Source organism: Dermochelys coriacea, chromosome 6, assembly GCF_009764565.3.
Source record: "Dermochelys coriacea isolate rDerCor1 chromosome 6, rDerCor1.pri.v4, whole genome shotgun sequence".
Lineage (NCBI taxonomy): Eukaryota > Metazoa > Chordata > Testudines > Dermochelyidae > Dermochelys > Dermochelys coriacea.
Window position 1 is genome coordinate 61,127,180 of NC_050073.1, and position 26,474 is coordinate 61,153,653.

General features: G+C 43.7%; 1 protein-coding gene and 1 long non-coding RNA gene across 2 annotated transcripts; both read right to left on the bottom strand.

The window, feature by feature from the left end:
* MED6 (mediator complex subunit 6) lies at positions 1-26,409 on the bottom strand. Its single transcript, XM_038407200.2, has 8 exons — positions 26,181-26,409; positions 19,417-19,576; positions 18,101-18,192; positions 7,248-7,330; positions 5,753-5,861; positions 4,278-4,393; positions 1,174-1,201; positions 1-506 (listed from the first exon to the last, which is right to left on the bottom strand). Exons 1-8 carry the CDS (start codon positions 26,404-26,406, stop codon positions 376-378), a joined length of 945 nt encoding a protein of 314 aa, XP_038263128.2. The 5' UTR covers positions 26,407-26,409; the 3' UTR covers positions 1-375.
* Positions 8,172-10,742, bottom strand: LOC122460605. Its single transcript, XR_006282024.1, has 2 exons — positions 9,128-10,742; positions 8,172-8,977 (listed from the first exon to the last, which is right to left on the bottom strand). It is a non-coding gene; the product is annotated as an uncharacterized LOC122460605 (long non-coding RNA).
* Positions 26,410-26,474: the final 65 nt, after the last annotated feature.

Below are 26,474 nucleotides of genomic sequence, written 5' to 3' on the forward strand. Positions count from 1 at the left end.
TTGGTGTACCAAGAATTCAACTTTTTATTAAAAAGTTCCTCTTTTTACATAGAACACACAATTACCAGAGGACATGGAAAAAAAAAGGGGGGGGGGGTTTACAAGGAAGTTGCAAAATGCATTCAAGTGAAATTCAGTCAGAAGTTAACATCCAAAATGGGGAGAAGGCTGGAAAATCCCCTCCCGGTGCAGCTCAAGTCTTTCCATTGGCAGCTTTTTAGGAGGTTTCTGTTGAGAGAAGAAGCTGTTGTAAGGGGCTTTAAATCCTGCAATGTCACAATCCTGAATGTTCAAATACAGATAAGGGGGAGTAGGAGTCACTTGCAAATTCTTCTCCAGACGTTGAATCATCAAGATATGGAATTGTCCATCCCCTCACTGGAGTCTCATCCGTTTCTCTGGAGGCCCTTTAGTGCCAGCACTCTGTTGGGCATTCTTTACAGTCTCCTTCTCCTCTGGCTTTATAGCTTCGGGGGCTGGTTCTGGCTCCTTCTTGATCTGATCCACTTAATAAAAAACAAACCATCAAAATAAATTATAACTCAGCATTAAGGGTTTTACATTTCTTTTCAAATTCTTTTCAGGTCGTTTTGAAAAGATAATGGACTTTAAGAGAATAGAAGCCAGTCAGTGCTTTTGCAGGAGACATACAGGCCTAGATTCATGGCTGTCACGGTACAGGGACTGGGAGGAGAAACCTTGCAGTTTCCCTATTCTGAGGTTGCTGAACACCAGCACAACCCCCTCAGGCAGTCCTTGAGGTGCCCTAGCTTGCAGCCCTCCTGCAATGGCCTTGGTGCAAAATCACCAAGATGCAGAATCAACCTGGCCATTGGTCTCCCCAAGAGCATCTCCTGATTTGGGGCCTCTTGGCTCAGCTGCTTCCTTAGAGGGATGGGGCCTCTTGCACAGTGGACAGTCTCCAGAAGGCAAGGGGTGGGATGGGACATCATACAGCCTAAGCACAGAGATGAAGTCCCATCCGGCACCTACCAAAATTAGGCCCATATTGAGCCTGATTTTGCTCTCATATTAGTCAATGACAAAACTCCCAACAATTTTGGCAGCAGCAGGAGCGAGCCCATTAGTTAGTTCAGCCTCACAACTGAACCTATACCACATCTGGATTTGGGCTTCTTTTAAAAATCTTGTAATAAATGTGAGATCTCTTACCTGCGATGGGCTTTTCTCCAGGCTTTTGCTATCAAAAAAGAAGAAAAGGAAGTCAGATGAACTGGAGCTTTGTTATTATCATCCTTTGCTAGCACTGATTAAAATACCATCTTTTGCTGTAGAATACTTTTAGCAAGAGGGTTTCTGAGGGATATCAATGAGGAAAGGCCTCACATGAATCAGAACATCATGGCGATGTCAAACAAGAGAAGAGTGACGAGCAAGTCTTCCAGAAGCAGTAATTAAATTCTAATCCGTATGGAAAATTAATAGCACACAAAAATTAAATGTTTTATTCTCCAGTCATGCAAAGAACCTTATCCCTTCCCAGTCATTAATGCCTGTTTTCCTTGGCTGTAAAATATGGCTCAAGACGTCTGCATATCCACCAGTGCAAAAGATGATCAAATTTTGTAAAGAACAGAAAATTAATTCAGATTATTTTAATCTAGAGCTACCCTTTTGACCCATGCAGTTAGCTAATATATGGGACTTTGCAGGGTAGTTTCATAGGACATCCCACATGAATAATGCTCTCTCTCTGCTTAAGCCTTGACTATGACTGTAATTAATTATTTTTGGTAATTTTATTTATTTGCCTGCGGTCTTGTTACTCTTTGCAATGATCTGATCAGATAAACCACTAAAGCAATGGGCAGGGTCAATATTCTTCATTTCTTGATGTAAAATGTTGCACAGCATTGCTGCAACTGAGTTGCATCCCACTCCAGAGGTGGTTATATTTCAGTTGTGGTTGAAGTGATTCCGGTGTATCCAATTACCTGCCTCACATGTATGGTGTAATTCATTTTTTTAAAATACTTAGACCTTTCGATGACAGGTTCCATGAAAGTATTATTCTATTTAAATACCACTTTAAGAATTTGAAATGCACTTCCCTACCAATGCAGTTCTTTCCCACTGAGCAAACATTTATTTTTCTTCCACAGTGTCAGAAGGTATTTGAATTTGGAAGTAGATTAGAATCTGGTCTAACCCAGTGCTTGCCTTACTCAAAGTATTCCAGAATGTTTTATAACAATTACCGTAGTTAGAAACTAGCCATTGCAGTGACTGTAGGCAAAACAGCCGAGTGCATAATGGCAATAGCTTACCCACAGCCTTGGACATTTAAATATATTTTATTGGGTCAGGAAAGTCAGTTTGCGCTGCACATTTCCTTACTAGTTTGTGCCTCAATAATATTATTTCAGAACAGCTTTGGGAATATTGTTCGGAATCTGCTGTTGCAGGGACAACAGGTGAAGCACAATAGTGCTAAATACTGACTATGGGAGGCATCGTGTCTAATAGTGAGACAGAACATATTTTCCATTCCTGATTCTCGGGACCCACCACCTGGAGCCAGGATCGGGATCCCGACCCCGCCCAGGGCCAGGCAGCCGGGACCCCTGGTACAGGGACAGGAACAAAGCCCCACCTAAAATCCGGGGGTGCTGCAGCACCCCCATAGGCCCCTAGTTTCCAGTGCCCCCCATCACCTCACTGCCCAGAATCCGATCCCCCAAACCTGCCAAGAGATCCACTCTATTGCCCTCTGCCCCCCTGCAGCACTCACCAGCCCCCTGCTGGCAGGAGCGCTCCAGCAGGCTGGCAGATGCTGTCTCCCCCTGAGCCAGTCTCACCCTCTGCCAGACCAGAGTGGCAAATTTTGAATTTTTTTTTAGCACACAGCTGTGTGCTAATTGGGCTGCATGCAACCTGCGGTTGAGAACTGCTGCTATAGGGCACTTCATCACAAAAGATCCCACAGTTGCTTACAGGAATGACTTCACCAATGGATGAAATGCAGCCACTTCTGAAGTGGAATATGGCAATGACAACTTAGGATAGGAAGAGAAGAAGAATTCACTACAAATATGTGGGGCATGTATTTATTCACAATGGAATTTGGTCAGCCTGGTGGGGCTAACAATGTATACCTTCCAAAAAAGTGTCTGACTAGAAGGACCCCCTACTTTACATTTAATCCAAGTGAGGGTAGTTTCCTCCACCAGTGCAGGGCTTCCACCACACTGCTGAGATACTGGTTCAATACTAACTCAGCAGGAAGAATGCCAACAACTGAATCACCAGCTTTCATAAAATGTTTACTATGTACCTTTAAATCAACAATTGCATACACAATGCCAGCTCTGCAGAAGTTCTACTTGTGAAGGAGAGTCATTTTTTTCCCATCAGGCAAATAAACTTCATTTGTTAGTTTGTTCTTTTCCCATCAGACGTTTTGGTAAAGAGTGGGTGAGTAGATTTTTAACTTGGTATCATAAGGGAAGCTGGCCCTGTAAGGAGACTGGGGCTCACTGCTCTCGTGCAAAGCTAAATCCACCTCCCCTAATGAATGGAATGAGTCGGGGGTTCATGATTGGAGCATGCTGGGAGATAATAGGGACAGCCTGAGTTCAATGAGCTTGCTGAGTTAAGGGAGAGACAAAGGAGCAGGGAGGTTGTGTGAGCTCCCACTACACAGGGAGACTTTCCCTACATCCCAGGGAGAGGGCCAGGGACAGCAAGAGAGCCCTGCAGGGAAGCTTCTGCAGGTGATCCAAGAAGTCCTCCATAGCAGCGAGAGAAAAAGGCCAGACTGGAGCTACCTGCAGTGAGGGGCAGGAGCAACACTCTTGATAGGGATATAATGGACTGCTGAGCAAAATGAACTAGTGAGCCTCTAGAAGAGGGGTGGGAATTTCTGGTTGAGCTGTTTTATGTTACAACAAACCAGTCCCCAGAAGGTGACAGTAAATACAAAATATCAGTTGTGTCAGTTTTGTTTGGCTGTGGTAATGGGAAAACTGAGTTGCCAGCAGGGTTTAACACCTGATGAGATAAACCCTGATCCACTTGGGTTGGTAAATTTTCATGGTAATTTTGCAAGGCTACGGCGCACATTTTGGGTAACTCCTTCACCTATGCTACGGAATCCTCCTCTTCATTCTGCATTAAAAGAACCTGTTGTTTTCAAAGTTCCTATTCCAACCAATGCTACCGTTCCAACAAGTACAGAGAAGTCCCACAAGCTGTCCACCTGAGGAGTCCTGATGTGTATGCTGAAGCAACACTGCAGACACAAATGACTATATTACCTGAACAAATCTGGGTGGAAATTTTTGTCTCAGGTCTAGAAGCAAAGCATCCACCCGCTGCCTCTGGAAAATAGAGCTTGGTTCTTCCTTCTTCTTTGCTTTTGGTTTGGCTTTATCTGAAAATCATATACAGAGACTGAAATGCAACATCACATCAAATGATGGAAGTTCTAGTTCTCTTTTATCTGCTCTTTGTTACTGTAGAGGGTTCTCCTTTCTGGCACTGGGTGTGGCCATTCCTCAGTTTGCCCCCCGCTGTTTATCTCTATTTCCCATTTGGACTACAGTCTTCTCTCTTATAGTAGGGTAATTCAGTCTTCAGTCTCCCGTCTGGTATAACAGTTTCACCCTCTGGCCAAATTAAAGTCCAACCACAAAACAAAACATGTCCGTCAATGCTCCTTGGGCTCAATACTCGCTTGCCCTGTTGATACAGGGCTAAACATTCTCTAGCCTACTCCAGGCCCCAACTTTTACCCCTGTTGATGCAGGGGAGTGAAGCAGACTTCCTCCCAATCTCACAGGAAGTCCTAGCCTGGTGCCTCTAAATAATTACAGGTGCCAACGCTAGGCCTCAAGCCTACACCATTGCTGCGTTGCCCCTAACCTTTTCCTTCACTTCTTTTACCCCTCCCCATACTTCTCTCTCTTCTCAGGGCTCCGGCAGGGAGAGATGTTTCTCCCCCCCATACCCCAGACCTGCCGTGGTGGGGAGAGACGCCTCTTCCCGTCCCCCGCTCCTCCCAGCCTGACCTGTTGCGGCTGGTGGAGAGGCGCCACTCCCCCGACCCCAACCCAGCCCCAAACCTGCTGGGGCAAAGGCACCCCTTGCCCGGCCCCAACTCAGCCCAGCCCTGCCACAGACAGGGGAGAGGTGCCCTTGCCCCAAACCTGCTTGGCCCCACCGTGGACAAGACAGAGGCATCCTTACCCCACCTCCAACCCAGCCCAGCCCCGGACCTGCCATGGATGGGGGAAGAAGTGCCCTGGCCCCAACCCAGCCTGGACCTGCCACAGATGGGGGCAAGGTGCCTATCCTGCGGCCGCAGCCCTGGACCTGCCACAGTCAGGAGAGGCGCCTCTCCCCCCCAGCCCAGGTGCTGCTGCAGGGAGAGAGAGCTGGGGGGGAGTCCTCTCTCCCCACAATATCCCCAGGGCAGCCTGCACCCCAAACCTCTCATCTGTCACCCCACCCCAGAGCCAGGACCCCCAGCCGGAGTCCTCAACCCTCTGCCCCTACCATGAGTCCCTCATCACCGGCCCCACCCCAGAGCCCGCTCCCCCAGCCAGAATAACATATCTCCTCCATACTGGTGCACATAACAAAATTCATTCCACACATGCGTGGGAAAAATTAGAGGGAACACTGGTTATAGGAGTTATGGATGCTAAAGTAAACCTCAGCTAAAAATTTAAAGTATTCAGTCCAAAGAAAAGGAGAGTTGCTTAATGCACTGAGGGCCCAGGCATCATACCTCGTTCCTCCTGGTCTTTGAAATGCCACCAGTAGCCTTTGGAAGGGTGATATCGGCAGTATGACATGGCTTCATCAAAAGCAGACTGAATTCCATGCACTGCAGTGAGCTTTCAGAAGAAGTCAACATAAGAAAATGTTCAGGAATTTAACAGAGTAATATATAATACAAACAAACAGCCAAGTCTATGCCTAGATACTATTACATAAATAGTGACTGATAGAGTAGAACATGAAAAAATATTGTATGTTGGTAAAAAGCTAATCAAGTTTGTGAACTACTATGGAATGTAGTTTTACCATTAAAGTAGCTTTTCCCTCCATCAGGCAATTATTTTACAGTTGCTATTTGAAATAACATTTAGATTTTGTTTATAAGACAGACTTTTACAAAGCCTAGTGTGAACAGAAATATTTTTGTGATTTTTTGTATTCTTTGAAAATAGTTTTCAAAAACATTTCTATCCAACACAAGTTTTGCAGACTTATACTAGGGCATGAAAAGCAGAAAGTGAAAATGACCATTTTAGTTTTAGTATCCAAGATCATAAAAGTGCCAACAGCACCAATAGTGAAATGCAAATTCCATTTTAACATCTTTCAGTTAAATTAGGAACTTAGATTAAAAGATTTCTTTAGCAATTTTAAGCCTGACGTTGTCCCTTTGAGAATTTTAAAATTTAATCTCTCTCCTTTTTCAACCATTAAGATTATTCCATCCCTAACAGCCTGTCAGAGCTATTAAGGCACACTACACTCTTCTGGGAACATTTCACTTTCATTGCTAATGCAGAATACTTGGTATATAGTGCATTTTTTACTAGTAATAAATGATTACACTAGTGACTAAGAACCAACCAAGAATGGGGCCCCAGTGCTGTACACACACAAAGTAGTAGACATCCCTGCCCTGAAGAACTTACAGTCTAAACAGAAATAACGGATACAGGGTAGGGGAAAGGGTAGAACATACAAGCAGAGCAAAGCAATCTATGCGATGGCAGCAAACAGCATGTTAGTTCCACAAATTTATTTATTTTTTGGTGAGGGGAAGGTTAATTCAGAGGGGATCTGCTAAATGGAAAGAAAAAGTAAGGGAGGAGAGACATTGAAAGAAAGGGGGGTGAGAAGGACTAGGCAGGGAAGAAGAGGGTTTAATGAATTGTAGTTATAAAAAACTAGATTAGTCATCTTATTTTATTAACGCTAATGTTAAAATTATATTATACATAGATTAAGAGTGTCAGTACATCTGAGTATAGTGCTTAAATTATTCAAAAGTACAAAGGTAGGTTTAAAAAGTAACACAATATATACAGTACATAATCAGCAATAACCCAAATAAGATTAATAAATTTAACACACATCTCCTTTTCCCAAAATGGAGGAGAACAGGGAAGAAATTTCTTGAATTGGGTTGGGGGAACGATGTAAAAGAAAAGCAGCTATGAACTGAATTGTTTTATATCAACTAAATGCAAAGGAGAAACACTTACCACTCTGGAATTTATGACAGATCCCAAATCAGGTGCCTGATAAATCACTCCAGCAATAATATAGTAATCAGCTAATGGGATGACTGTACATAAGGAACATAGTATCAAGTTAGTCAATAAGCAGAGCTCTGGGTAAGCAAGGGACAAAATTGTTTAATTTCATGGGTCACATAGTGGACTTGTTTTTCACTTGTTTCACCTGGTCAGGATAATTTGAACTTTCAAGCTTTTCCTCCAAATATAGCAAGGCACTTTACAAAAATTAGTTAAGCCTCACACTGTACCTGTGAGGTAGGGAAAATATTAAGCCCATTTTATAAATAAGGAAGCATCAGTTTATATTCCTGTTCCACTATCACAAACACAACTAAAAGAAAATTAAACTGTTTTCAGTATCACATGAGAGCACCCAGACTAGCACTCCTGGAAGCAGTTCAAATGTGCTTTGCCATTCCAGTAAACTAAACAATAAGCTACAATATAGGAACCAATCATTCCTAACTTTCACTCAGACCTCCCCAGCATTACTGCTTGAAAATGTCACACTCTGCAAACACTTACCTTGTACTGTGGGTTTTCCTGGGAGGCCCAACTAATATGGTTCTGCAATAAACCTTGCAAAGCCTTGTCCACTACAGCTAAACCAAGTTGGAGGTGATCCCTTCAGGGTCTGAACAGCATTCTTTAACCTGACTGTCGAACAAGGTTTCTTTGTTGTTTTTTGAAGTTGTGGGGCAGACATGGGGCTTGTCTACACAGGAGGTTTAAACCAGATTAAGTCAAGATAATCCAGTTTGAAAATCCTTGCATACACAAAACAATCTGTTACAGCACACTAACTCTGCATTTATCTCAAACTCTGGAGTCCTCTTGCAAAGTGCACTAACTTTGCTGCAAATAGAGTTAGTTTGGTGTACTGTTTGGGTGCACATAATGCTGCTGAGCACTGCTTTGGCAATCCTCCAACAGCTATCCCACACTGCTTTGCAGGCAACCGTCACTGATCTGTCTGTTTATCTGTGTGCCCTCTCCTGCTCTGGTGTCAAGTTAACCAGATGTCCCCTCCCCCATTTAAAGCTGGTATAGGGCCAAATTTTGCCCATTTCCCTGGATTTGAGAATATCACAATTACTGTGATATTACACCAGAAGTCCTACAACATGGCTGAAGAAGCTGCTTGAAGCCATGCTGGATCTCATGGCCATGTGGGGAGAAGCATCAATGCTAAAAGCTCTTATGGCCAGCCACTGGAATAAAGATCTTGTTGTGAACATTGCTAAGCAGATGTCCCAAAGGGATCATTACTGGGATGCCAACCAATGCCAGATAAAGAACAAAGAGCTCAGGACGACTTGTATTAAAACCAGGGATGCCAGGAAAACATCTGGCAGGGGACATATAACCTGTCCATTTTTTTCAGGAGTTGGACAGGATTTTAAACATCTACATAACCACCAAACCTAGGAAAGTTGTGAAGTCTGCTGCCACTCCCCTCTGTCCCAAGAACAACAAGCAAGGCTCATCAGGGGATGAACATGAGGCGGCCACTGTAGAGATTTCCTGGGAAAGCCAGGATCTTTTTAGGACTCAGGACTCTGAAACCGACCAGGTAGAAGAGGGGCCTGATTCCTACCCTGCAGCAACCAACCCCAAGTCCCAGGCAGCAACTCAGGCCAGGACTGAGGAGGCAGATCTTACAGAGGGAATCTCAATCTCTCTTTACAATTGTGCTATACTATCATAGAATCATAGAATATCAGGGTTGGAAGGGATCTCGGGAGATCATCTAGTCCAACCCCCTGCTCAAAGCAGGACCAATCCCCGACTAAATCATCCCAGCCAGGGCTTTGTCAAGCCTGACCTTAAAAACTTGTAAAAACTTCTACTGCCATGCTACCTTCTGTTCCGGGTGCCCCATGACCAGAGGCATTGTAGGCAGATGTGAGCTAGGAGCCTTTCCAAGTCTGAGGCTCCCCACCTGCCCTCCTTTCTCCCCCCATGGTGTCCATTCAGCATCCCCATACACATTTTCAAAATGGTGGCTGCTCCAGCTGGGCAACCAGCTTCTGTCTCATGCTAAAGCTCCAGCTAGTGGCCATTTTTAGGCCCACACCATAGAGTGCACATGCCCATTTACCTATTTTTGTTTCCCTTTCCCTCACCCAGCAAACACCCCACTCCTCCCAAAAACCCGGTCGACTAGTTCACAATGTTGGCCAGTAGCATGGCACAGCCCCAGACTCTACCCTGCCCCCTTCTGCAGCAGAACTAAATAATGAAAATGGTATTTTGTGCAAAATTCAGAAGTTTATTGAGACACTGATTATGGGAAAAGAAATTTGGTTCATATTCTCAGTTTACATGAGGTAGACATGGACACTGTAGACCCATAAAGTTACAAAGACCACAGCTCCTGCTGAGGTAATAAAAGCCCTGTAACACATTACAGTACAAAACCTTTACTGTAGGGATACAAAGCTCTTAATGCCTTTTCACAGGCTCACCCAGGGTGCCTCTACACTACAACAAAACACCCCATAGCAGCAAGTCTCAGAGCTTCGGTCAACTGACTCTGGTTTGCAGGGCTCAACCTGCGGGGCTAAAAATAGCAGTGTAGACATTTAAGTTCAGGCTGGAGCTTAGGCTCCAGGACCCTCCCCCTTTGCTGGGTTTCAGAGCTTGGGCTCCAGCCTGAGTGGGAACATCTACGTGGCTATTTTTAGCCCTGTAGCTTGAGCCCTGTGAACCCAAATCAATTTGACCCAAGCTCTGAGACTTGCTCCTGCGGAGCGAGGAGGGGGAAAGAAAGGGGGTGTTGCACTGCAGACGTACCCATAGATAACGACTGATAACAGTGAATGTTTCAGACAATCATTGCAGAACCCTGTTTTTCTCTGCACTACCATGTCTGCAGGGGAGATAAAGTAAAATCTACGACTGAGAAATTGCTCCACATTTGTCTGGACATTAATGAGGAACAGCTTCATGGTTACCCCACAGGAGTAGTTCACAAGTCCCTTCCACTCGGAGGACCATCTTGGTGAATATCTGCATTGCGTATTTTGCTGTTCTGCTCTTTGCCTTTTTGAATAAGGGCATTTTCTGCTTCCTAGTCACTCACCTCAGTGTAAAGTCATCCCAGAGTTAAGCTATCCTTAAACAGGACGTAGGGGGCATTACTATCCAGCTCACCCCCAGATGCCCCCTGCTAGTCCCTCTGACACCATATAGGCACCTCTGAGGCACACCAAAGCTGCAAAGCCACACTGGGAACATAAATTCGCAACACTACTCCCTCCACCCCAACCCACACCAATACACCCTCGAAGGCACAACAGCAAAGCCAAACAGCACATCCCGCACAGACAAAAACCCAAATGCACACACCACTTTCCACTCTTGGGGGAACCTCAGAGATGGTAAGAATCTCAGGGAGGTAAAGTCAAAAATGCATATAAAAAATGCTATGTCAGCCTCTCCAGAATTTGAACAGACACTCACGGGCATGGAACCTGCCGCCGCCCTTATCAATGGCTGAGCAGCTCACAAACCTGAGGGGGAGGAAACAGAAAACTTGTGACAAATGTTTGTGGACATCACTGCAGACTTTCAAAAAACCTTGAAAATAACAGAAGGATGGAGGCACAATTGGCAGGTGTAGAGGGAAACAGAGAGATCATGGGAGTTGCAAAGGACATCCTCATCCCACTTCCTCTGCTGCAGAAGTTCCTGCTGCTGCCACACCACCTGCTCAGTGGTAGGGTGGGCAGAGTCCAAAGGAGATGGCAGTTGCCAAAGATAGCATAGCCATGGCCAAAGACAGCATTAAAAAAAGAAAAGAAAAAAAAAAAAAAGAAGGACAAGGAAATGCAGCAGCAACTCCTGGAGGCAGTACAAAGCCAAACCGCTCCACTGCCGCGCAAGGTTAGCAGGCACTGCAGTGTTCCGGGACCCAGCTATGTTCCGCAGCTCCTGGACAATACAAGAAACTGGAAACACAAGCAACGCCTCCCCATTGTACTCCCCAGAGCAGTGCTTTCACGGGCCATTCCATTCACAGAGCCAAGGCTGGGTACTGAGAATAGTTGCACCTAGGAACCCAGGTCTTTTGAGCCCTCTAACACCCCTGGTAACATCAAGCTTCACCATTCAACTCCAGGAAGGCCACAAACAAGAAGAGGCAAAGGCAAGACATCCACTCACTTGTGACTTCAAGCCCCATGTGTTATGTCCTGCACTGCAACTTGATACGTACGTTTCAACTTGATACGTTGTTTGACTATTGTTTTAACTAAAGGTTTCTTGTAGTTATTAGACAATAAATTGTTGTTTAATATATTGTTTCATAATGAAACATTTTTGTTTTCATTTCATTTCAACCTTTATTTCGGCTTGTTACACACTACATTGCTTAATAACAAAAACACTGAAATTTATCCATAAGAAGTCAACAGTGTATTTAACACAGAAATACGTTGTTTTATAGAATTCATAAGGTTTTACAAAAGTAACTAGGCAAAAACACAAGGTAAAATGAGGAGTGGCACAACATTGCACCTCCACCAGCCATGAACAACACTGACTAGCTCACAATCCATTCTAGAGGGAGTGGGTGGGGATTAACAGCTGGGTATACAACTGCACAATTTCAGGCCTAGGATTCCAAATGAGAGCAACTGGCATCTCTGACAATATTGCCTAGCTGTTTCCATTTTGTATTGGACACCTGGCTGGCTGCTCAAACCAGTGAACAAGTCTATGCACCTCAGCCTCCCACCCATTGTTAAGGTTTTCTTCCTTACTCTCACAAATATTATGCAAAATACAACATGCTGCTAGGTTAGGGGACTTTTTTTCCCAGCTGCTTCCAATCTATTCCACAAACAGCACCACCTTCTTTCAAACAGCCAAACGCACACTCTACTCCATCCTGAGGCAGTAGTTAAACAGTTCCTTCCTTCTATCCAGGCAGCCTGTGAATCATTCCATTAACCGGGGGAAGCTGAGGATCAGCTGGGTCTCCCAGGATAACTAGAGCAATGTCTGCACCATTAATGTCCACAGTGATCCTGAGAGCGAACGGTCTTTTCTTCATTAACATAAACAGAGCTGAGTTCCGTAAGAGCCTAACTCGTGAACCCTTCCACACCACTCTGTATTTATGTCCATAAATCTGACAATATGATCAACCAGCACTTGGAGCACCACCGAGAAATACTCCTGTTTATAAATTCTTATCTGGGGTGGGGGAGAGAAAGACATGGGACGCACAAATAATAAGCACATGGGTCCCCATCAATTGCTCCAATACACTCTGGGAACCCCATGCATGCAAAGCCATTGATAATCTCCTAAGCATCACCAAGATTTATAACCCTGTGCAACAGCACTTTATATGTGGCATCACATACCCACATGACAAAGGCCCCAACAGTCAGTCTCCTTACGCCTAATTGGTTGGCCACTGACCGGGAGCATTTGGGTTGGCTAGCTTCCAGATAGCAATGGCAACCTGCTTGTTCATGGGTATGGGGTATTGCATGCTGGCACGCTACCGCTCCAAGGTCAGTTCAGCCAAGATCTCCAAAATGGTTGCCTCCCCCAATCGTGATACTCTCTCACCATGGTTGGTCATCTCAGGTCTTCAGAACAGCTGTTTCCCACCAACCCATGCAGGTTTCCTGAGCCCAGAAACCACACTGCATGGTGTGAAGCTGCTCCAGGAACTGGCATAATTCTTGTATAATCAGTTACTCAGTGCCTCTGCTTCCTCTCCACTGAAGTTCCTGCTGCTGCCACATCACCCGCTATATGGTACGGTGAGCAGAGTCCAAAGGCAAATTCATCCAGCACAGAGTGCTGAAATACAGCCCAAGCATCCTCTATAGATCTGCAGTGGCCAGCCTGAAGCATTGTTGGGCCGACAGCAATATGCAAATGGTGCTAGCCTTCCCAGAAAGGAAGTATGGGGTGGAGACAGAGGAAACATGGCATTTAAAACATTTTTTGCTTATGCATCCCACAGTGCCCAGTGCAAAAAATCCCAGAATGCACACTGCTCAGCAGTGAATCAAAGGACCATGAGATAACCTCTGAGAATGCCCAAGCTGCCGCTGTGTGTATACAATGAGAGAGGGCACATTGGGAGAGGGCACACCGTCCCATATGCACACTATTGGTGCAACTTGACTACTGCACGTTACTTGACGTGCATCAAAAAGCTGCAGGTTATCCCCTGCCCACCTCATGTAGATGAGCCCAGACAGCTCAACTACCTTTAAACAATGTTATCAGCCTTAGCACAGTGGTATAGTCGCAGTGATGACATGAGAGTCAGTCTTCCCAAAACCCTGACCCTTGCTTGTGGTTGTTCCAGCTCCTCCATCTTTCTCAACACTTATAATTACTCTGGCACCCCAGGACTCAGCTGGTGCTCTTGCTATATGAACCCTGGTCACTCACCCAAGGTAACAGATCATTGAGGGTTCAGGACAGTTGGGCAGGGATCAGGCTATTGCCCCAAAGTTCTTAGGGGCAAAAAATGAGGCAGCAGCTCCTCCTCACTATCTCTACGCAGATGTCATACTGAGCTGTGTGCTGAGGTGCTAACTTGGAGGAAGCACCAGAAGAGCAACTCACCCTCTCATTTGCTCCATTTCCGCCATTGCTATTCCATCACAGGTGAATGTTTACCCCTAGCCCATAACTGCAGCAAAATGGCAGACAAAATTAAATGTTGAAAAATGCAAAGTAATGTAGGTTGGAAAAAACAATCCCAACAAAATGATGGGATCTAAATTAATTTTTTACCACTCAAGAGATCTTGGAGTCATCATGGATAGTTTTCTGAAAACATCTGTTCAGTGTGCAGCAGCAGTCAAAAAAGCTAACAATGTTAGGAACCATTTGGAAAGAGATAGATAATAAGAGAGAAATCATCATAATGCCACTATATAAATTTATGGCATACCCACACCTTGAATACTACATGTAGTTCCGGTCACTACATCTCAAAAAAGATATTAGAATTGGAAAAGGCACAGAGAAGGGCAACAAAAAAGATTAAGGGTATGCTTCCAACCAAGAAGAGATTAAAAATCTGGGACTTTTCATCTTGGAAAAGGGATGACTAAGGGGGGCTATGATAGAGTCTATAAAATCATGACTGGTGTGGAGAAAGTGAATAAGGAAGTGTTATTTACTCCTTCACATAGCACAAGAACCAGGGGTCACCAAATGAAATTAATAGGCAGCAGGTTTAAAACAAACATAAGGAAGTACTTTTTCACACAACACAATCAACCTATGGGGAACTCATTGCCAGGGGATGTTGTGAAGGCCAAAACTATAACAGTGTTCAAAAAAAGAAATATACAAGTTCCTGGAGGTCCATCAATGGCCATTAGCCAAGATGATAAGGGATGCAACCCCATGCTCTGGGTGTCCCTAGCCTCTGACTGCCTGTGGATGATTGCCTGTTCTGTTAATTCACTCTGAAGCACCTGGCATTGGCCACTGTTGGAAGACAGAATACTGGGCTACATGGACCATTGGTCTGACCCAGTATGGCAGTTCTTACATTCACAACTCTAATGAAAAAATAGTAGGAAATAAAAGTGAATGTAGATCTCTAGTTTTCTCTTCCCAAAACATTAGAAAATGAAGTGCTTTTCTGCTTATAGTACAAAAGCAGCACATTTCTTTACAGCTGCTTCTTTTGGCTTCCCACGACTCTTCTGACTGGGAGAAATTCAGAACTTACCATCCTGTATGGTACCAAGAAGACAAACATGAAAGTTCATCCCTTTCCCTGGAGCCATAGGGCTGCAACAATGGGTCTCTAAAGTTGTTCTTTTGCCTTTCATTCTCCCCCATCCATGATGGCTTCTGAAGTTACAGGAGCAAGCAAATAAATGAAAGGGGCCTGCCTTAAAGAAATATAATGCAGAATTTCCCTGTTAGATCAGGAGAAAAGACAATTCAGTGGTCCAAGAATCAGGATTGAAATAAACATTTCTCCCTGGCCAGAGGTTCTAATTCTGACAGGGTTAAATAAATGTCATGTAGTTTAAGATACAAGAATCTTAGAAACTGCAGCTCTGATTGGTCTACATAGGTGTTAAAGACCAAATTGCACTTTTCATAAGTGTAGAGGTTTGCATTGGTGTCCATCTCAGTGCAATGTTACTGTGTGCTGGTCATCTATTTCCATCCGCTCTAGCATTGTGATCTCTATTATTCCTGCTTTTTACTCTTGTTGATGATGAAATGCACTCAACCCAGTAGCCTCTGTAGCACTGGGATCAGTGATAAAGCTACATTCTAGCAGGGCGGGAGTTCAATCCCTGACTCCATTATAACAAATTTCTGTTTGTTTTTGATTATCACCTACTGCCCCAGAGCCAGTGTGGAGAGTCTGAATCAGTTTGGGAGACAAGGGTTATCACATGCTCTCAGCTAGTTTGTGAAGTGAGAGATGGTTCTGGGAGGAGGGAGATGATCAATGAACAGAGCTAGTTTAGAGAGAGGAAGGAGGAACTTATCGTGGGCTCCTTCTCTGGAGTACCTGCCACAGGCACAATGATAAGAAGGACAATGCTAGCTCCAATAGCTGCTGTCATAGGCCCACTGTGATAACAGATGCAGCAAGAGTATCATTTAACCTATGGAATTCCTACTGTCGGATATAACTGAGGTAAATAGCACAAAATGCTTCCCAAAAGAATTAGTCCCAGGAGTAAGAATAGCATTTGTAGATTCAGTAACTAGGATACAATTATAAGGACTCTCTGTTCTCATGTTTCAGGGGACAAACTGACCACCTAATGAGGTCAGGAAGAACTCCTCACCATAGTCAGCTGCATGAATTTTTTTTTTTTTTTTTTTTTTTTGCCAGAGTTCCAGATTTGATGTTTCATTAGCCTGTCCCAGGGCAGCAATGCTTGTGTTTCTAACAAAGCAACTGAGAGAGACACGGTTGGTGAGGTAATATATTTTATTGGACCAACTTCTGTAGGTGAAAGAGAGAAGCTTTTCAGCTACACAGAGGTCTTCTTCTGATCTGGCATGGTTTAGCTAGAAAGGTTCTCTCTTTCACCAACAGAAGTTGGTCCAATAAAAGATATTAACTCATCCACCTTGTCTCACTCATATCCTGGGACCAATACAGCTACAACAACACTACAAATAAATTAGCAACTGATATTTCTCCTTAAACAGTATTTAGGATCAAGAGGACATCATCCACCAGATTATAACCATTTTAACAAAGATCAAACTCTGGGCCTAAAATACTTTGACAAGATACTTTTAAAAGTGGAAAATAAGAAACTGACACTTCTGCAATCCCATGAGAGTACTGATTACCTATTCTGACACTCATAAGCACAGGGAAGGGTAGGACTCTCTTCTTTAGCTAATCTGCCCTTAAGATCCTAAAATCTGTGCCAGGCTACCAAAGTATGGATAACATCCAAGGCAGGGAACTAAGCAATGTAACGATGAAATCTTGCACAAACTGAAAAGAGTATTATTAAATCATTCTCTTCTAAGCTCCCTGCAATGAACGATCAAATTACACAGCTGAAGTCTGAACGTTTATACTGTAAAAGCCATAACTCCACTCCAGATTTTAAAAAAGTTGGGTATTAAGGAACAAGAGAGGCAGTGAAGTGATACATTGGGTTATGGCACACACCTTTAACACCAAGAGATCTAGGTTAAATTTAGATTTTGAATTCAATCTAGTTTAAGAAGCAGTCGGGTGCTCTTTTCCAACATGAATACAATACACTAAGGCCACTGCCAGAAACCAAGCAAATTAGGAGCAGCAATAGAAAGGTATGAGTACATTACCAAAGCCCTTTCTCATTAGAACAAAAATAAAACCTTACATTACTACATTATCATTTATTCTAAAAGATCCCAAAGCGCTTTACAGCATATGTACAGTAAATACAGAACACATTTCACCTTGATCTGAAATGCGAAAACTTTTTAACAGCTCACATGAACACTACAAGTCAATTTGGGATAAGATATGAAGAATACTGAATCCAACTGTATATAAAAGGGAGACAGAATGTAGTTATCCCAACTGGAACTTAGACATGGCACAGTGGTAATATCTCTACTCTCACTTAAAGTGCCATGGAATCTTTAATGACCCCAAATAGTTAGGACTTTGATTTTATGTCTAATCAGATAATGGCATCTACACTACCTCAGCACCCTATAATATACTGGGGTGCTTTGGTTCAGTAATGACTCAGCGTGAAATATCACCTACTGAATCACCAGTTTCTTTCCTGGGAGGTCTCCCAGTCATGTATTTACTAGAAGACCCTATTTAACATGTGCAGTCTGAGAACTCACAGTACAAAGTGGTAAGGCTGCAGAATAAAAATGGCATTATGCAAAGAGCAATGTGAATGTTCCCCTTACCCTAATAAGTGGTTTCAGAGTAGCAGCGATGTTAGTCTGTATCCACAAAAAGAACAGGAGTATTTGTGGCACCTTAGAGACTAACAAATCAGAGGTTTCCAAATTGTATGATAATCACTCAGAATGATTAGCATGAAATTTAATTTGCACTAATCAGCCCCAAGCAAGCAAAAAATTAGTATTATGTTTAACTAATTAAACTGAAAACCTTATGTACAGCATCTCATAAATACAGGACATAGCATGCATGCTAACAACTACCAATTGCTCACGGCAAAATTTACTGCAAAAGCAGCACTCTCATATTGCACTATTAGTATTTTGCCACTAGAGGGCAATCCCCTGCTATACACACAGAGCAGACAATCACCAACATTGTCATTAAAGGGAAAAGCTGTGTGAGCCCTTACCTTGTGTAGGAGACTGTCTTTGCTGCTTTCGAATTATGAAGAGGATGGGCTCTTGAGCATGAAGGAGGATATATTCCACTCCAATCATTTGGCTAAAAGACAAGTGACCAGAATAAGTAACGCCATTCAGCTGAAAGTTAAAGATATAGGATGTGAAAGCCCACCAAAAACAACAATCACAGGGCCCGAAGGTCACCCCTTGATGGGTCACAAGCTCTTGCATTAGGATTTTCCAAGATAAATAGCAAAACCTAGCCTTGTGCTCACAGTGCATTAAAAAATCCTGGAGTCTACCTCTTGGCAAATAGGTAGGTTACTGGCAGAAGAAGAAACAAATGGAAGAAAAGTGGAACTTATAGTTACAGATGTTGTTTATATATGGAAGTGACAGACCAACAGCACTAACCAGAATGTATTTAGATGATGTGAAGACTCCTCCCCTCCAATACCAGATGCACACAACTTTACCAATGAACATTTAGTGTGATGTACATTGTCCCCCGCAAGCCTATTTCTAGGTCCCCAAATATTTTCTGTCAATGCACCTCACTTCTGCCTGCAGTTCCATGTGCCCCTCTCCTTCCAGGGCCCCACATTAAAGAAAGCCAATTGCATGCTGTGATGCTGATAAATGGCCATTTGTAACTAGAACGGCCTACCCATTCATTTCCCCTCGGGCCCAAATTAAAAGTCATACTTCTCATCCTGAATCTTCCCATGGTGGGGTATGTGTTTTAATAATCGCACCTAATTCAATTTGGCAGGAATGTAGACTCTTATTCACAATTCTGTGGCAGAGCTCTAAGTATCCAACTACAGTAGATCCCATTTAAGAGACATGAAATTAATCCTCTTCATCTGATTACAAAATTAGGCTGAGCCATAGTCCCCAAACATTGTCACTGTTTTTATCCTGGTCGGTAGCTTCTCTGCGCGCGCGCACACACACACACACACACACACACACACGCACACAAATTAGCTTTCTAGCTAATTGGCTTTTTTGACATTTCTGTAAACCTGCAATCTCAGGTGTACCCAAAATCCTATCTATAATGCTTCACAGGAGACACCACAGAAACTAGGACAATATAAATTGCTTCTGGCATCTGAAAGAGGATAGGACCCGGCTGCAAATGGCTGAGTAAATCAACTTCAAAAGAAGAACAGAGACAGGGAACAACAGAAGCAGGATCACAACTTTCCCTGCACTCTTCAATTCAGCTGTTGGTGACACCCTTTGGTGGACAAGTTGAAAATCACCAACCCAGAAAGCAATTTTTCAGGTTAACTCAGCGTTCCTTACAGTAACTTACTGCAAGTGGTCCAAGGTCAGCCGTTGCATTTTGACTACTTCGTTGTTACATGTTCGGTCATAGAATGGGTTACTTCGCTCTGAGAAGTAGTCTAACACACTTCCATTGTTTAATATAGGAATCCAGGAACTGTCAACCCAGGAAATTCCCAGGAGGTTATCTGGGAAGAAAAAATTAAAATTAGCACCAAAACAGTCAGTACGGTTATGGATTCTTACCAATTAAAGACCTACTAATTAGAGCATGTCAAAAAACAAAGTTTTCATGAAAATTGTTTATTTCCCTAAAACTCAAAATTTTGACCACAAAAATCAATTTTTTAAAAAAATTTATTTCTTCCCTTGGCTATTACATGAAGATATGGAAGATACACAGACACCTTTATTTCTTAGGAATGCTAGTAGGGAAAAAATTATTAGCACTCGCACTTATGGTCATACTGTACATGGTTTAGATTAAGAACAGCAGCATTTGCCAAGTGGAATGGGCAAACTAAGCATGATCTTCACTATGAAAGTGAAAGAAAACCTAATAAATAAGCGGCAACCAGCATTAAATGCCAGACCAAACAAAGTTGTGGAGATAGTAGATGCCGTAATCAAGTGATAAATGTGCTAACATTTACTAGACTCTCCTCCCATGGCTGCATGAAATTTAAAGGGTCTAGAAATTCAATAATTTTAAGCCACAGTGGCAATAATCTCCACTCCTGGGAGAGTAGGAAACACAATGATAAGGCATCAGTTTTTACACTGGGTGTGAATGTAGAGAACAGGATCCTCACTGGGTAAGGAGTGAAAGGTATCTGTTTCCCCCCCCCCCCCCTTCATTTTGATAATATGGGCATCTTAGCTATAATAAAGTTGTGGCTTTACCGACTTATCCAAAGCCCACTAAGGTCAATGGAAAGACTTCTACTGACTTCAGTGGACTTTAGATCAGGCAACAGGACTACTACATTATTTGCAAACCCAAAGCTTCTACTACAGTCATTCCCTTGTAGATGTTTTACTTCAGCTTAAGTTTTGAATGTACAAGGAATGCAAGATTCAGATCCAAATTGTCATTGAATATATTATGAATCTTTAATGAAGTGAACCTAGGAGCTCAGCAAACCATGGTTAATACAACATAAATGAATAATTCATTTTTGCATTGTCAATCTCAGAGCTACCAGTCTAGTTCTTACAAAATATGGAAAAATGAGGTTTTCATGTTATTTCACATATACTACTCTTTCCCCTCATCATAAACATAGGAGATCCTCCAGTACTAAAGGTATTTTATTATTTATATTGCTGTAGCACCCACAATAGCTAGATGCTTTCCAAATATATATGACAAGGCCTTTATCTCAATGAAAATAAGGTACCCAAACCTCTCAGTATTCATATTCTTGGCATGACACCTGCTCATTTAGGTTTTCAAGAAATATGAAAAAAAAAATCTCATTTGTGCCAGAAGAATGACTGTATTTCTGCAGAAGTTTCTTCCAGGTAGAACTGGAACTTCAGAGTAAATATGCCATAAAACTGAATGTAAAGTTCTAATTCCAGGACCAGACTATTATTGGCCATTACTTCTGAGTCGTCCATTTATTATTGCTTTTATAACATACAAGAGGCCATCCTCCAGGAAAAAGCAACCCTGATACCATATATCAATTGTTCCTCTTCAGAAGGGAACATCTTCATTTTTGTGTGTGTAAAAAAATGTACTATAATTCCCAGTCTTTTTAAAAAAGGCATCTTATTCAATGCATTTAAATAGAGTTTGAAGAATATCCTCATCTCAACCACCAAATGTCTGTACCACTCCTCTCAATCTACCTTTGAAGTTTAATGTGAGACACAGACTCAAAACTAAGGGACACAGAAGTCCATGGCGGTACAGTAAGATAAAAAGAGAGATCCTCATCTCACTTCTAAAACCCTTCCCTCCACCACTTTCTCTGTCACCACCAGTCTTCTTAGTAACCCAGCCCTGTAACCTGAAGTTTGTCTTCAACTCCACCCTCCTTCTAGACTTAATCTAAATTTTACCACTTCTTCCTCCATACATTATCAAGATCCATCTTTTTCTCCCTATCCACAACATTAATATTCTCATCCAGGCCCCTCTCTCTCTCTCTCAATTATTGCATCCTCCTCTCTGGCTTTCCTGATATTCATGTTGCCTCACCCAGATCCATTCAAACTACTGTTAAGATCATCTGCGCAGCCCATCATTTGGCCTTGTCACCCCAATCAGTCATTCCACTCGCTCCCATTTTTCCATGATTTCAAACACAAACTTCTAATCTTGACCCTCAAAGTCCTTTCACAACCTAGCTTCTCCTTTTTATCCGTTATGCTATTTTACCTGTTGTGTCATGACCTCACCACACTGTCAACCATGCCAGCCTCAATCGCCAATATCTCTGCACTTTCTTCCACACTGACCCATATCCCAGGAACACCCACTCTGAATCGATTTATTAAGCCTCTACTGTCTCCTCCAAATTCCTTCCCTACACCCACTTCTACCACACCCTTAAAAATTCTTGTTCATCAGTATCCCAAGAAACTTGAGTGCTAACAATTATTAACATTTCTAGTCTAAGTAACCATAGACTCTTATTACCCTCACTGGCCATCTGTGTGCTTTTCCCCACATGGTGCATCCTGTTTTTAATTACTCTGCATGCTCTTTGGGCAGGCACTGTCTTGTAGTCTATGTTTGCACAGCACTCACTACAATGGGCCCCTGCACTTTATTGAACTCTCTGCACTACTATAATACAAGTAATAATATACTGAAGTGAGATAAGTTTCGCAAACATTAATCACATTCCCATTCTTGTTTTAATAGAATCATAGAAATGTAGGGCTGGAAAGCACCTCAATCTATTCTATATAGGTTTTTATACCACATTTATCACTGCAATATCTGAGCGCCTTGCAATAGTGTATTAAGCAATGTGACTGTGATTATACATCCGTCAGTAGTTTGTTCTCTCATCCTCTCTCCACAGGGAGAAGCATTTGCATTGAAGAGTCTTGTTTTCGTAGGTTGTTTTTAAAAATAAATAAATGCCACTTGCATGTGGAGCAGAAACAGGTGAGATTTGTGATAGTCCTTAGTTTCTGAGGGAGTTCATTCCACAGTCCTGGACAACATCCAGAGAAGGTTCTCTCTCCTGCCCAGATGAGTTTTACTCTTATTGTAGAGAGGTCCATCAAGCCAGAGGAGCGAAATTGTTGACCACAGTATCTGTCCCGGAGTTTTAGATGGTTTTTAGGTATCCTGGCCCCAGGCAATGGAGCGCTTCGAAGATAAGGACTGAGGACCTTGAACTTGATTCAAAAATCTATGGGAAGTTAGTGTAGAGAGCCAGGGGAAAGGTGTGATGTGCTCGTGATAGCTGAAGAGTTGTGCTGCAGCGTTTTGTACTAGTTGGAGTTTCCTAAATACTAAAGGCTTCATGCCCAGGTATATTGCATTGCTGCAGCTCAGCCAAGAAGTGACAAAGACATGACAAAGGCCAGGTCTTCATCTGCATGGATGGGACAGAGTCTCCTAGTCAGCCAGACATGGTAAAAAGCATTACTCATGGCTGTTGCTATGTAAGAAGTGAGCATCAGCGAGGAATCCAAGAGTATTCCTAGACTACAGACTGAAGTGACTAATTGTGAATGTGATCCCTCAACCAAAGGGAGACGGAACCATGGCTGCAAATTCTTCAAAATACTTTCTTCCGTCCACCAGCATGACCTCTGTTTTGCTCAAGCTGAGCCTCAGCCAGCTGTTCTTCATTCATGGGCTGATCTCATCCAAGTACTGTGACAGCTTGCTAGCAGCGGTGCAGTCAAGAGTCCCTCCTTCCATGCTGAGGCATCCTATACCATCCTGACAAATATTTATCTAACCTGTTATCACAAACCTTAAATGATAGGGATTCCACGACCTCTCTAGGTAACTGTTCCAATGCTTAACTATCCTTATAGTTAGAGAAACTTTTCCCTACTATCCAACCTAAATCTCCCTTGCTGCAGACTAAGCCAATTATTTCTTGCACTACTCTTGGAGGACAAGGAGAACAACTGATCACCATCCTCTTTATAACATACTTTTACATATTTGAAGAAGGTTCTCATGTCCCCCTCAGTCTTCTCTTCGCTAGACTCAACAGGCCCAATTCTTTCAATCTTTCCGCAGAGGTCATGGCTCTCTAAACCTCTTATCATTTTTGTTGCTCTCCTCTGGACTCTTTCCAAATTGTTCATATTTTTCTTAAAGTGCGTTGCACAAAACTAGGCACAGTACTCCAGCTGAAGCCTCAATAGCGTCAAACGGAGTGGAATAATTACCTCATTTGTCTATATATGATACTTCTGTTAACACATCCCACAATCACATTGCCTTTTTTCACAACAACACTCTGTTGACTCATATTCAATTTGTGATCCCTATCATTCCCAGATCCTTTTCTGCACTACTGCTGCCTAGTCAATTATTCCCTATTCATGATTCAACACTTGTGATTTAAATTTGATGAGTCTATATACAGAGATGAGTACTTTAAAGTTGAAGATAATGCAAGCAGAGGTGTCAGCTCAGAATGTTTGGAAAACTTTAATGACAGGCAACAAGTCCTATACTGAGTATTTTTCACGGCTCCAGAACTGTTTCAGGAAATGGAAAGAAGCCAAAAAGAATGGTGTATCAATCTAACTCACAGGTTTGAAATATTGAGATTCCCTCCATCCTTCATCTGCGGAACTAAATCTGACAGATATTATAGCACCCATCAATATATAAACAGTGAAAGGGAAAATCGGATCTGCATGAAGATAGTCTACAGCATAATTCAGAATAGATTCTGCTCCTCTCTCTTCACAGATTCTAGGAAGCTCTACTTCTGGGTGGGGGTTTCAGCTCTCACTACTCCTCCACCATCCTGTTCCCCCTTCTTTTTTCTCTCTCAACTTTTGTTGTAGCTAGGATGGGACAGCTTCAACAAAGAGAGAGACATTCTAAATACAAGCAGTCTTTAGCTTAAACTAATATCATTCATTGGTTCTTTCCAAAGGCAAGTCTTCTCAAATAATACAATGCTTTTCTACCAAAGTAATAGGGCACTTCAGAAAAGAACAGCTTAATCAGATCAAGTACCAAGCAGCTTGCCATGTGAGTCATTTGGCAGTCCTGTCTGCTTTTTTCCACTGCATTTTCAATTAGAGTACATTTGCCTCGTGGGTAAACCCATAATTTCTTGTTTCTCACTGTTGCAGGGTGACATGCATTGCTTGTCCACTTGGCTGCCAGTCTCCACATCACAGAGAGTTCGCTAAAATTCAGCAACTAGTGGAGTGATTTCTGCATGTAATTAGGGCACAATCCTGCAGTCCCTATAGAGGCAAGATTCCCACTGACCTCAGTGGAAGTCTTGTTTGCACAGGGACCACAAAACCAGGCCTATAGCTTGCAAGTCACTCTGGGATCCTTTGCGGTAAAAAGTCAGTATATAATCAAAGGTCAGTATTACAGACTGCAGAAAGGCAGTATTCCAAGAAGGTATGACTATACGTAAACTAACCCCATGCTAAAAGCATCAAGATGTAAGGTGCAGAGAAAGGGAGAAAAGGAGCTTCTGGACTGTTACATCTCTATGTAGTTATTTATTTTGTGGAGAGGGGGATTCAGTGTCTTCTGAGATTTAAAGAACTTTGAGATGACAAAGATATGCATCCGATGAAGTGAGCTGTAGCTCACGAAAGCTTATGCGCAAATAAATTTGTTAGCCTCTAAGGTGCCACAAGTCCTCCTTTTCTTTTTGCGAATACAGACTAACACGGCTGCTACTCTGAAACCAGAGATAATACAGGTCTCTCACTGCCACCGGTTACAGGCTTGCAGCTCGTTTCCCTGGACGACATGCCAATACCAAGGCACACAACAACACGCCGCGCGGCAACCCTCACGGCGGACGCGCAGAAGGAACAGTCAGGAGAGAGCCGCAGGGCTCTGCCTGTGAGGTGTGGAACGGCAGGAAGCGCGACAGGCGGCGTTTCAGGAGCTAGCAGCACAGGCATGCCACAGAGACCCTCTGCTGCGGAGTCTCTTGTCTGGCAAAAAGAAAAGGAGGACTTGTGGCACCTTAGAGACTAACAAATTTATTAGAGCATAAGCTTTCGTGATCCAATGAAGTGAGCTGTAGCTCACGAAAGCTGAGGCTCTAATAAATTTGTTAGCCTCTAAGGTGCCACAAGTCCTCCTTTTCTTTTTGCGAATACAGACTAACACGGCTGCGACTCTGAATCTTGTGTGGCAGGCAGGCGAGGGGGCGGCTCACCGCACAGCGCCCGTCTCCCGCCACCTGCTCCCCCAGCCAGCCCCAGCAGGGTGGAGAGGAGCCGCCAAGGCCAATGAGATTAACCCTGAACCCGCCAGCTGCTGCCACCCCAGACGGGTCGGTGTTGGGGGGATGGTAACAGGGTTCCGCCTTCCTCCCCCGCCCGGGGGCGGCTTTTCAGGGGAGGGGCCGTTTAAACCCAGCGGCTGCACTGTGGTTTGTACTTTATAGGGGAGCCCTGGGTCTGGATGTGCCGAATCGCCCGGGACATCAGGGGCCGTCTCTAAAGCGCACGCCCGCTTCGTCGGCGAAGCGCTCCCAGCCGCCATGGCCTCGGCGGCCGGGCAGGGAGCCTGCAGCCCCCGTCCCCGCACGCACGGCACGTTCACGTCGCTTTCCAGTCCCATCAACAGAGAGCGGGAGCCGGTACCTCGGATATCCACCGCCGCCATGGTCCCCAGCCCGGCGCACTTCCGCCCAGCGCGGGGTTTGCCCTCGCGCGGGAAACCATAGAGAGCAGGAAGTGCAGCAAAGCGGCAGGAAACCATAGAAAGCAGGACTAGAGCGGCAACGGCCACAGGTCTCGGGGAGGGAAGGTGGAGGACTCCGCTCGAAGCTAGAGGGTGCTGAGGCGTCTGGGCGCGGTACAGGGTCATTTTTCCTTCCCAGCAGCCCCAGGCTTCCTGCAGGGGGGCGGGTCCACCAAGCCAGGGGCTAGTTGGCA

Excerpts from the sequence above, each read along its gene's own strand:
- MED6 (XM_038407200.2), bottom strand. The coding sequence starts at position 26,406 with ATGACCCTGTACCGCGCCCAGACGCCTCAGCACCCTCTAGCTTCGAGC. Across the intron at positions 7,331-18,100 it reads AAGACAGTCTCCTACACAAG|TCATCCCATTAGCTGATTAC; the intron begins GTAAGGGCTCAC and ends CCTTATGTACAG. Across the intron at positions 4,394-5,752 it reads CAAAGACCAGGAGGAACGAG|ATAAAGCCAAACCAAAAGCA; the intron begins GTATGATGCCTG and ends TATGATTTTCAG.